At 52.8% G+C, this 11696-nt stretch overlaps 1 protein-coding gene across 1 annotated transcript in view; it reads left to right on the top strand.

Moving 5' to 3' along the window:
• The first annotated feature begins 63 nt into the window (after nucleotides 1–63).
• SF3A1 (splicing factor 3a subunit 1) overlaps nucleotides 64–11696 on the top strand; it is a 145606-nt gene continuing 133973 nt past the window's right edge. Inside the window, exon 1 of the mRNA XM_078667241.1 lies at nucleotides 64–328. Within this exon, the coding sequence (XP_078523367.1) occupies nucleotides 281–328 (48 nt within the window). The 5' untranslated portion in view covers nucleotides 64–280. The remainder of the gene's footprint in view (nucleotides 329–11696) is intronic.

Genomic DNA, 11696 nt, shown 5'->3' with positions numbered 1-11696 from the left:
TGTGGCTTTAGTCTTTCTGCTAGGTCGACGAGTCTCCGCTTCCGATGCTTAAGGCCCTCTTTTGTTTCTAGTCTATGTTATTGACTAAGGGGACTCCGAAGTCTTTTTTTTCTGTCTAACTTTATTCCTGGCTGTGCGTTGTATCCATGTCCCTTTTCGATGTCTACGCTCGCTGTTCGGTTTCAAGCTCCCGATTTCTTGTAGTGCGGCCTAGTAGTGTACCTGCCGCTGTGTACGTTTAGTCGTACCCGGATCAGGGAGCGGCAGCACCAACCTAAGGATGCCTGCCGGACCCATGACCGCCCTGCCCGGGGCAGAAAACAAACCGGTATGGACACAGCTACGTCAGATAAATTAACACAATTCCTGGGAAGGTGTTTCATATATTGATCTCACGAGACTAATTTGGAAGTTTTAAGAATGTCGTATAAAAAAGTGTCTTTGTAATGCTAGGGAAGTTTTGAAAGGGTGGTGGTATGAAGAGCGTGGGCTTAGACCATCTAAGAAGGTAGAAGAAGTATGACCAGCTGAGCGCTGGACCTGTTCGAGCGTGGCACGAAGTGGACCTGGCGAGGTGGGGGAATGTGTGGGTTGAAATCGTAATTTGACAGCATAACGTACCTACCAAGTTGTCACTTACGGGTGACGATTCACTTTGCTTATGTGTGACATCAGGACCGGCTTTAGGGCAGTGCGACTGGTGCGGCTTCACTGGGTGTTGATTTGGACGGGTTGTGTGGTGGGAGGGGTGTTGCAGCAGATTTCCGTGTAGAATTCGTTTATAGGGCAGCATTAACAATGTCAAGATAACTTGTGATTAATGTTCCAGCTAGAGAGAGAGATCGGGGTTTTGTCTAGTGGCAGGACTCGCCATAAAGTAGCGCAGAAGAGTAAATGCCTGCTGCAAAGAACAGATCTGCATTTCATGTATGTATGTATTGCAACTTATATAGCGCACGTATCACCCGAAGGCATCAAGGCGCTTGCTTAGGGAACCCGTCCTGGTATTCCCCTGTGAGATACCCCGGCAGGGTATCCACAAGGTGAAAGCCAGGCATCCCGCCGCGAGGGGCCGTAGTGGAGATTAAGCAAGCTATTGCCCAGAGTCGCAGAGTGTGACCCCGTGAGTCGAGTAGGCACCGGAGCGAGAATTGTCGAGTCCGTGGAATTTTTGAGCCCGAGGCGGGGAATCGAACCCTGGTCCACGGCCGATCTCAGCTTCCGGGTCTGCCGCCTCTAACCACTGAGCCACGCTTCTTCATGTGGATAGCTGAGTGGATAAGTAAAGCCAGCCTTTACCAGAGCTTTAAAACAAATGAAATGTATGTGTGAAAGTGCTATGGAGAGTTTAGGGGCACTTCTGGAGGGTGTTACTGAGGGAATCCGAGGAGGAGGTCATCAATCAATCATTTGTAAAGAGCACTACATACCCGCGAGGGTCTCAAGGCGCTGGGGGGGGGGGGGGGTTGGCGCTACTGATCGAACAGCCAGGTCTTGAGTATCCTCCTGAAGGTCAGCAGGTCTTGGGTCTTTCATAGGCTCAGTGGGAGGGTGTTCCATGTCTTGACGGCGAGGTGGGAAAAGGATCTCCCGCCGGTGGTTGTTATTCAGATGCATGGGACGGTGGCGAGTGAGAGGTCGGTGGAGCGTAGCTGGCAGTTGGGGATGTAGAAGGAGAGCCGTCTGTTGCGGTAAGCTGGGCAGGTCTTGTTGAGTGCTTTGTGTGCGTGGATGAGGAGCTTGAATGATATCCTCCTGTCGACGGGGAGCCAGTGCAGGTTTCTCAAGTAGGCAGTGAGGTGACCGTGTCGTGGTACGTCGAGGATCAGTCGCGCTGAGGCGTTTTGGATGCGTTGTAGTCGTTTGATGAGCTTGGTCGGGACTCCCGCCTAGAGGGCATTTCCGTAGTCTAGTCTGCTGCTGACGAGGGCCTGGGTGACCGTCTATCTTGTATCTGTCGGGACCCATCTGTAGATCATGCGGAGGGTGTTGAAACAGGAGGAGACGGCGTTGACTTGCTTGGTCATTGAGGGCGTTGATTCGAGGATGATTCCCAGGTTGCGTGCGTGGCCATCGGCCACCAGGAGTCGTCCCAGGCTGAAGGATTGGAGCAGAGGATTAGGACCTCCGTCTTGTCCTGGTTCAGCTTCAGACGGCTGATCTTCATTATTATTATGTTTCTTATATAGCGCCTGAATCGACCCCCGAAGGGGTATCTCCGCGCTTGCCTTGGGAACCCGTCCTGGCTTTTCCCTGTGAGATAGCCCCTACAGGGCATCCCCAAGGTGAAAGCCAGGCATCCCGCCGCAGGGGGGCCGTTGTGGAGATTAAGCAAGCTTAATGCCCAGAGTTGCAGAGTGTGAACCCATGATTAGGTCAGGCACCGAAGCGAGAATTATCGAGTCCATGGACATTTGAGCTCAAGACCCTGCCGCGTCGGGAATTGAACCCTGGTCCCGGGTCTGACCTCTGCTTCAGGGTCTGCCTGCTCTAACCAGTGAGCCACACTTCTCCACTATCCATCCTCTCGGCGACGGCCTTCATTCCTTCTTGGAGGTTGGCTTTGGCGGTGTTGGGGTCCTTGGTGAGGGAGAGGATCAGTCGGTGTAGGAGATAATGTTGAGGTTGTGCTGTCGGGCGACTTGTGCGAGCGAGGCCATGTAAATGTTGAACAGTGCGGGCTGAGGGAGGATCCCTGGGGTACGCCGTAGATGATCTCGGAGGCTTTGGAACGGAATGGGGGGAGGCGGACGCTCTGGGTTCTGCCGGAGAGGGAGGAGGTGGTCCATTCCAGAGCCTTGTGCCGGAACCCTGCAGCGCGGAGGCGTGCGCGTAGAGTGCCGTGGCAGACGGGGTCGAAGGCGGCCGAGAGATATAGGAGGATGAGTGCTGCGGTCTCACCGTTGTCCAGCAGGGTCCTGAAGACGTCGGTGGCAGATGAGGGCAGTCTCGGTGCTGTGGTTGCTACGGAACCCTGACTGGGAAGGGTCCAGTATTCTGTTTTCTTCGAGGTATCGGGTTAGCTGTCTGTTGACGATTTTCTCGATGACCTTTGCCGGGAAGGGGAGCAGAAAGATGAGCGGGAAGTTCTTGAGGTCTCTTGGGTCTGCCGTAGGTTTTTTGAGTAGGGCGTTGATCTCGGCGTGTTTCCAGCTCTCTGGGAAGGTTGCGGTCTTGAGGGAGGGATTAATGACGTTGTGCAGGTGGGGTGCAATTGAGCTGCTTGCTTTGTTGAAGACGTGGTGCAGGAATGGGTCTGACGGAGAGCCGTAGTGGATTGTGCTCATGGTCTTAATGGTGGGCTCACGCTGGCTGAGGCTAGCAGGGGGTTGTGGTTGATGGTGTGCGGAGGGTCTGTTGTGTACTTGTCTGTTGGGGCTGTCTGGGTGTTGAAGCTGTCGTGGATGTCTGTTATCTTGCGGTGGAAGAAGGTGGCGAGGGAGTCGCACAGGGCTTGCGACGGCGGGATGTCGTTGGTGTTGGAGCTGGGGTTGGAGAGTTCCTTCACGATGTTGAAGAGCTCCTTGCTATTGTGTGCGTTGTTTTCGAGGCGGTCTTTGAAGGAGATCCTCTTGGCCGCCCTGATGAAGTGGTGGTGGTGGTGGTGGTGGTTGCTGATGATGTCCTTGTGTGCTGCGCGGCTGTCCGGAGTTTGTTCACTGTGCCATTTCCAGCAGGTTTGCTTGGAGGCAAGGAGTTCTGGGGTGAACCAGCTGGCCCTCTTGCTGGTGTCTCTGTGGGGGGGTTTCTTCAGCGGGGCAAGTTTGTTGGCGCAGTCCTCGATCCAGCGTCTGAGGCTGTGGACACTGTCGTCGGTGTTGGAGGGTTCGGTTGGTGGGATGAGAGCGAGGTTTGCATTTAGTTGGTCTTCAGTGATTTTGCTCCAGCAGCGGCGGAGGATCTGTTGGGTGCGGTGGTGTTTGGTGGGTTTCTGGAAGGCAAAGTGGATGCAGCGGTGGTCGGTCCAGAGGAGTTCGGTGGTGCGGCTGACGGAGACGTGCGGGATTGAGGAGAAGACTGTGTCGAGCGTGTGGCCGGCGGAGTGGGTGGGCGTTGTGACGAGTTGCTTCAGTCCGAGGTTGGCGAGGTTATCGATTAGGGTTGTGGAGTTGTTGCTCTCAAGGTGAAAGTTCAGGTCTCCGAGGAGGATGTAGTCGGTGGAAGTCAGGGCGTGCGTGCTGGCGAAGTCGGCGATGGAGTCACTGAACTAAGGACAGGGTCCGGGGGGTTGGTAGACAAGGGTGCCACTGAGGGTGGAGTTAGGGTCTGTGTGGATCTGGAAGTGCATGTGTTCGGCGGTGCAGAGTGCGTCGTCGGTGTTAGTAGAGACCCTGATGCTGTTCTTGTGGACAATGGCGATTCCTCCTCTGACTCCGTTGGTGCGGTCTCTGCGGGTGATCTTGTAGCCGTCTGGGATGGCTATGGTGATGTCGGGTGTGGAGGAGTCATTCAACCAGGTCTTTGTCAGGAAGGCGACGTCCAGGGATGTTGTTTTGAGCAGGTCCCAGATATCAACGGCGTGTTTGCGTGCAGAGCTGGTGTTCAGTAGTATGCATCGGAGGTGGTTGAGGTCTTTCTTGGCGGGTGGTTCGTCGGCTCTGAGGTGGGTGTAGCTGCAGTTTCGGTCATGGGAGGTGGGTGCCAGAATAGACAGTGGCACCGGGCGCCATCAGCGCTAAAGCCGGCCCTGTGTAACCTTCCCGTGTGTTCAGTATGTTGTGCCTTATCGGTTCCTTTTTGCTGACGCCTTATCACAGGAAAACAAGCATTGGCATAGCCAATAGGTCTCGCCTTTGGGACCTTATAAGTATTTAGTTATGCAGCACAATATCCTTACTGCAACGACATTAACTGTTGCATGGCTAAACACTTATAAGGTCCTAAAGGCGAGACCTATGGGCTATGCCAATGCTTGTTACAACCTGCATGCCAAAGAGGAGGAAAGTGAAGGAGCGAATACAAGAGAGAAAGAATGGAAGAAGCAATGGCAGATTGAACTCAAGTGGGGGAGTGAGTGAGAGAAGAGAGAACGATAGGAGAGAATGAAGGGGGAGAGAGAGAGAGAGAGAGAGAAAGAAGGGGGGAGAAAGAGAAGGAGAGAAAGGGAGGAGACAGAGAATTAAGGAGAGAGAGAGAAAGAATAGAGATAGAGAATTAGAGCGGGGCGAGAAAGAGAGAGGGAGAGACAGAGAGAGAGAGGGAGGGGGAGAGAGAGAGCGAGAGAGAGAAAGAGAGTGGGGGAGAGAGACATAGGGAAGAAGTAATGCAAAAAAAGTAATAGCCAATGGAATAAACTTGTGATAGTAATTTCCAAGAAACAATCCCAAATTAAATTTGAAAATCCCTTAAAACCTGGCCATTTTTTTCTTCAGAATATTTTATGAATCTTCAGTAAATACAGTAAAAAGGAAACCCCTACAAAATAAACATAAGTAAAAATGCAGTCTGTTTGTTTTCCTATTTGCGTGTACCTTAAAGTAATCATAGTATGCGAGCAAACAGGGAAAGATCCGATACACAAGTGTAGGGGCATTTTGTTACAGCGATTTCTTGATTGTATGCCTTAGCAATTGTTAGAAATGGACAAGTAGGAACAAATGGAAAGTGGTGGGCATGGCTGACCAACGTGACTAAATACAACAAACCTCGGAGAGCAGCGCATGCCTGCTACCAGGCTCAACGTAAAAAAAAAGCAAAAATATTTGGATCATGGAGAGGAAACCCCAATCTAGTGTTCTTTTGATGCAGCCCCAATTGCCCAAGCAGTTCAGAAAAATGCGTGGGTGCTGTTCTTACTGTCAAGGCTATGTCGTTCCAAAGATTGGGGCTGGCAGCAATCAGTGAGTGGGAGCGAGTGTAGCGCAGGTCTAGCTTGCCAAATGATCTGTAGCGGATAATAAGTAGGATTAGGATATGTGACTGACCAACAGCAGGGGCATGCTTGAAGAGAACCAGAGACGAAATTACTGGACGAGCCGCAGGGACTCAAGTAGGTTGTAGCGGTGTCTAATGTAATCAGACCGAGGCGTCTTAGGGAAAGAATCCAAGTGTGGTGGCGGCAAGCTGGGGAGGAGGCACAGCATTAATGAGGGTATGCGAGGCGCCGAGGATGGCTGCGTGAAGAAGCGCGGGGGACTTACTTAAAAGACCGCAGGGGGCCATGCACGAGGTGCTTCAGGTCCCATGTTGCATAAATCACCGGGGAGGACAGGCTCTTGACTGGCGTGTGTGTGTTACAATTTCTAAAAGAATGGAAGACGATTAGTGGTAGATGTGATGAGCGCAGCAGGGGATGCTGGGCTCAGCCGAAATTACTTATAGTGGCGCCGGGTTAGTGAGCGTGGTGCACCGGAGGGGTTCGGTGTCACCGAGGGAGAAATCCTCACAAACTCTTCTACAAGGGCGGAAGAGAAATAGGGAGGTGCGGGTGGAAGGCACATGAGTGAGTCGGGGCAGAGGCCGATGCACATGTGCAAGTTAGTATAGGGCATGGTGTGCACCTGGGCCAAGCTGCAAGGGCGCACAAGAGACACCATGTTGTGTAGTAGAAGGATGCCGTAGATAGAGGCATCTGAAGTCAAATAGACATGGAGAAAGGGCTGTCGTGAATAAGCAAGTTAATTAGAGGGGGCAAAATGCATTACATGGGGAGGGATGCAAAGTATACAACGGGCGATGCAAGATTGAACAAGCAGAAACACGAGAGACGGCCTGCGGCCCTCAAAGTGAAGTGGACACGGCGGGCAGGGGAGGGGGCGGAGCGGGGAGAGCGGCATGAGGGTGTGAAGCAGCAGGGGCCTGAGACGAGGCCGCCTTGCCTTTGATGTGGTAATGCGAGGCAAGCGGCTGGTGGCATTGTGCACGCGCTTTCACGTGCACTGGAAGAAATCGCCTGGGAATCGCCTGATCTCGGTAAGCTCTGTTTAAGCCGCAATAGATCGAGCTCCCGCTCTCAATGCGCATGCGCATTGAGATAGGTCGCTCGACCTAAAAATGGCCTTCGAAAATTACCACCATATGTCCAATATGATGGTCTGGAAATTGCCTTAAAACAGTGCTAATACTCTCATTCCACATTTGATATACAGTTTTTTCAGCATTAATTTTAGGCAGTGCGAAAATTGGGATGTAAAATAAACCCGTGTGTAAATAGCCCGCTGCAGGCATTTTGGCACAACCATGACATTTGCTGCCCCTGAATCCCAGATCGTGGACAGTGTGATGTGGTTACACTGATGGGATGGATGCACTTTCATCCATTCAGGTCTTAATAAACTGACTACTTCTCCCGTAAACACTACGTGCAGTGTCATAATGAACCGCCCATCTGGGCGCACGATATGGGTGAAATCGGGATGAAGGTAACCGTCATGGACTTTACTAACGGCCCCTGAGAAGGAAGATTTCGAAACACGTTGGGTTGTCCAGGTGCTTTTAAATTCAGACGAACTGCTGCCCATCCCTTTGAACGCTGTGGGGAAGGCGCACGCAGGACTGACTTGGACACCCCAAGGAGCAGTATATGAATATATATATATATAATCGATTAAGTTTAATTCAGAACCACGCAGTAACACCCCAAGCGCGTAGGTGTTCCACCTGTCCAACACATAATAGTGTGTGTTTTACTTAAACCCAACAGAATGCCCCACTTGCCTCAAATGCGATCATATGCACAAGCAAGTCATTATCCTGTAACTGTCGGTCATGTGTATGCACAAGTTTATTATCAAGTTTTATTGTTATAATTTTCAATATTACGTGCGTATGTGCAGTTAACATATGCAAAATGAGTCGAATTGCAATGCACTGTAAATAATTTGTCACGGAAAGTTTAAACATGACTAATGAGGAATCTGTAAGTCAATAACTCTTCTATGTCTGTCAATAGTGTCATGACAACATCACCATGACAACCAAGATCGAGTTGAAACCTGACAGACAATTAACGTTACATGTAATCCTGTATATATACTGTGAAGTAAAGTTTGTGCAGATGTAGTGAACAAGGCGGGAGCAAGCCGCAGAAACGCGTTACTAAGCAGCAACGGAGAGAATACATTTTCTTTGGATTATGATTCACGGAGTCAGCGCCTTTCTTAATTGAGAGTTTGGACTGGTTTTTATATATATATATATATATATATATATATATATATATACACACACACATACACACCAACGATCCGCTCCGAATGGAAAGATCAGAGGACACAGTAGGGACGTTCAGGCAGCTATTTAGTCACAAAGTGCAGGGTATAATGCATTTCGGCGGGTGTGCCTTCCTCAGATGCCTGTTGCACTGAGCCTCGCTCTGTCCCTTCTTTAGATACTACACGGCCCTCCATGGGTGGGAGTCAAGCTGGAATCACTATTGATTGTTAGCAGCTGCAGTCCCGATGTACCAGACTCCAGTTACCATCATGCATCACTTCGGTGAGTGTCAATAGTGGCGCATTGTATGCTGGTGTCGGCGCTATGATGCCTGTGTTGAAAGGAAGGAAAGGTATAATGGCAACCTAGCGAGCCCCAAATTCGAAGTGTTCCTGGTTGCCTTGGGTCCCCAAACGCCTCAGCCGCAGTTCTGGGTCCAAAGTAGAGCCGTGACACGCAGGTAAAGTTACCGCATGTCTCCATGCAATGACGGACTGTTATTAACAGCGGCCACATTCCCGGATCTTTCATGTGGCGGGCCCTCAATTTTCCAATACCTTGGATACTTCACCACCTTGCCACTTTTGTTGAAGGCCACTTGATGAGGCGGGTCCTCTTACACTCGCAATTGGCCAGCACGTGAAAACATACACCAACGATCCGCTCCGAATGGAAAGATCAGAGGACACAGTAGGGACGTTCAGGCAGCCATTTATTCACAAAGTGCAGGGCATAATGCATTTCAACGGGTGTGCCTTCCTCAGATGCCTGTTGCACTGAGCCTCGCTCTGTCCCTTCTTTAGATACTACACGGCCCTCCCATGGGCGGGAGTCAAGCTGGAATCACTATTGATTGTTAGTAGCTGCAGTCCCGATGTACCAGACTCCAGGTACCATCCTGCATCACTTCGGTGAGTGTCAATAGTGGCGCCGTGTATGCTGGTGTCAGCGCTATGATGCCTGTGTTGAAAGGAGGGAAAGGTATAATGCAACCTAGCGAGTCCCAAATTCGAAGTGTTCCTGGTTGCCTTGGATCCCCAAACGCCTCAGCCACAGTTCTGGGTCCAAAGTAGAGCCGTGACACGCAGGTAAAGTTACCGCGCGTCTCCATGCAATGACGGACTGCAGCCACATTCCCGGATCCTTTCATGTGGCGGGCCTTCAATTTTCCAATACCTTGGATACTTCACCATCTTGCCACTTTTGTTGAAGGCCACTTGATGAGGCGGGTCCGCTTACACGCGCTAAAGCCGGCCCTGTGTAACCTTCCCATGTTTTCAGTATGTTGTGCCATATGGGTTCCTTTTTGCTGACGCTTTATCACAGGAAAAAAATGGCCACCATATGTCCAATATGATGGTCTGGAAATTGCCTTAAAACAGTGCTAATACTCTCATGTCACATTTGATATACAGTTTTTTCAGCATTAATTTTAGGCAGTGCGAAAATTGTGATGTAAAATAAACCCGTGTGTAAATAGCCCGCTGCAGGCATTTTGGCACAACCATGACATTTGCTTGCTGGGGGGCGTGGCCAGCAACATGGCCGACTAGGTCGACTCTCCCGGTAGCTCCGGCGAGCCGATTTTGATCCGACTGCTTCTATCTTCCCCAGAAGTCCCGTAATAGCCGCCAAACACGCTCCGTGGCTCCTGGATGCTGGAGGGGTGAAATTGGACCGAGTGCCGCCCGGTTCGCTGCGCCAGAAATAGAAAACGATCCGGCGAGGGTCCCGTGCCTGACCCAAGATGGCGCCTTCCCGCGACTGCAGCGCGGAGACACCAACCGTCTAAAAGGCCGACGGAGCGGACTAGTGGTGGGTGAAGGGGGGTCCCTGAGCCCGTGCCAGCTGAGGAAGCCGGAGAGGGACGGCCCTACGCTCTAAAAAGCCCAGAGGACCCCAGACAGCGCGACGCGATAGCGGCCGCGATCCGTGCCAAGGAGGGTACCGGCACCAGGCAAAGGAGGCACTACAGGGCGCTCACCGGCCCCCGACACACTACCTGCCCCCTCTCCCCCCCCGGAGGGGATCCGGCCAGGGGAACCGGCGTTGAACACCAGCAGCCCAGCGGCGCTCACGGGCTAACTCCCAGCGGCAGCGCACACCCGGCTTGGGCTGGGAGAGGCAAATCGAGGCCACGGCAGTGAGGCCTATCGGCCTCGGAAGAAGGCCGAGAGCGGACTCCGCACCTGTAAGCCAAAGAATCCGAAGCAGAACCGGACCCGGTGAGTGGGGCGAAGAGACAGACACACCCGCCCCGGAGTGGCGTGCAGCGGGGACCCTGGGAGCTCGGGCCATTGGAGGTATTGCCTGGTGGTGCGTCGAGGGCCTAGACGCAGAGCGGGAGGCCTTGCGGCAGACCCGGGGCCCTGCTGGTGTCATCTGCTGGGACCCCAGCTGTGGACTGTGGAGGGCCGACTCGGGCCCATTGCCCCCGGAGGCCCTGGCGATTGACCCGGGCCTCGAGTACACGACGGTGGCCGGAAGTGGAAGAAAGTGGAGTGCCTCGTGTGAAGTGGCCGGTGATCGCGGCCTGAGGGAGTGGGAGGCGGTGGTGGCCCCTCACCGGCACACAAGATGGGGAAAAAGGAGGCGCTGGCCAAGACCCAGAAGCAAGGAACCCTCGACAGGTACGCCACAGGCCAGCCGGCTGCAGATGCCACTGCGTCCCCCCCACGCTCGGACACGGCCCTACTGATGGAAGCCATACAGGGTTCTAGAAGCGATATCCAGGCCTCCCGTGCGGCACTTGAGGTGAAAATCGGTGAGGTGGGCTCCGAGGTGACGCTACTGCGCCAGGACTTTCGTAACCTGACGGAGAGAGTGACCGTGGCGGAGAAAAGAGTTGGAGATGCTGAGGATGTCATCAGAGGACTGCAGAAGGATGTAGAGGACCTCCGGGCATCACATGAAAGCCTCCAGTGGAAGGTGGACGATGCTGAAAACAGGGCCCGATGAAACAACCTGCGTTTTGTGGGCTTTAGAGAGGGAATCGAAGGGAACAACATGGAGGCCTTTCTACATGCGTGGCTACTGAAAACCTTCCCGACTGCACGCTTCTCTAACTGTTTCGTCATAGAGAGAGCGCACCGCGCACTCCTTGCAAAACCGCCGGAGGGGGCCCGGCCGAGACCCGTGATAGCCCGCTTTCTGAACTTTGCGGATAGAGTCACAATACTCCGGGAGGCCCACCGACTTGGGGAAATCAGACTGGAGAATGTGTCCATCATGATATTCCCGGATTATAGTCAGGAGGTCCAGAGACAACGGCGCTCCTTTGACCAAATAAAAGCGAGGCTCAGAGACCTACGGATGCAATATATGCTCCTCTTCCCTGCGAAGCTGAAGATAATTTACCAGGGAAAATCACACTTCTTCACACATCCAGATGACGCCTGGCAGTGGCTAGAGGAGCGTCCCCCGCGACGGGATCCGGAGGTAGGCGGCGGGGCAGGACCGAGTAGGCCAGCGGAGGATACAAGATGGAGGCAACAGATATCCCAAAGGCCCAGGGGGTCCCGCGGCACGCGGCGGCAACAGTC

This window comes from Lissotriton helveticus, chromosome 11, assembly GCF_964261635.1.
Source record: "Lissotriton helveticus chromosome 11, aLisHel1.1, whole genome shotgun sequence".
NCBI classification, from domain to species: domain Eukaryota; kingdom Metazoa; phylum Chordata; class Amphibia; order Caudata; family Salamandridae; genus Lissotriton; species Lissotriton helveticus.
This window is presented reverse-complemented; position numbering and strand designations above follow the sequence as displayed.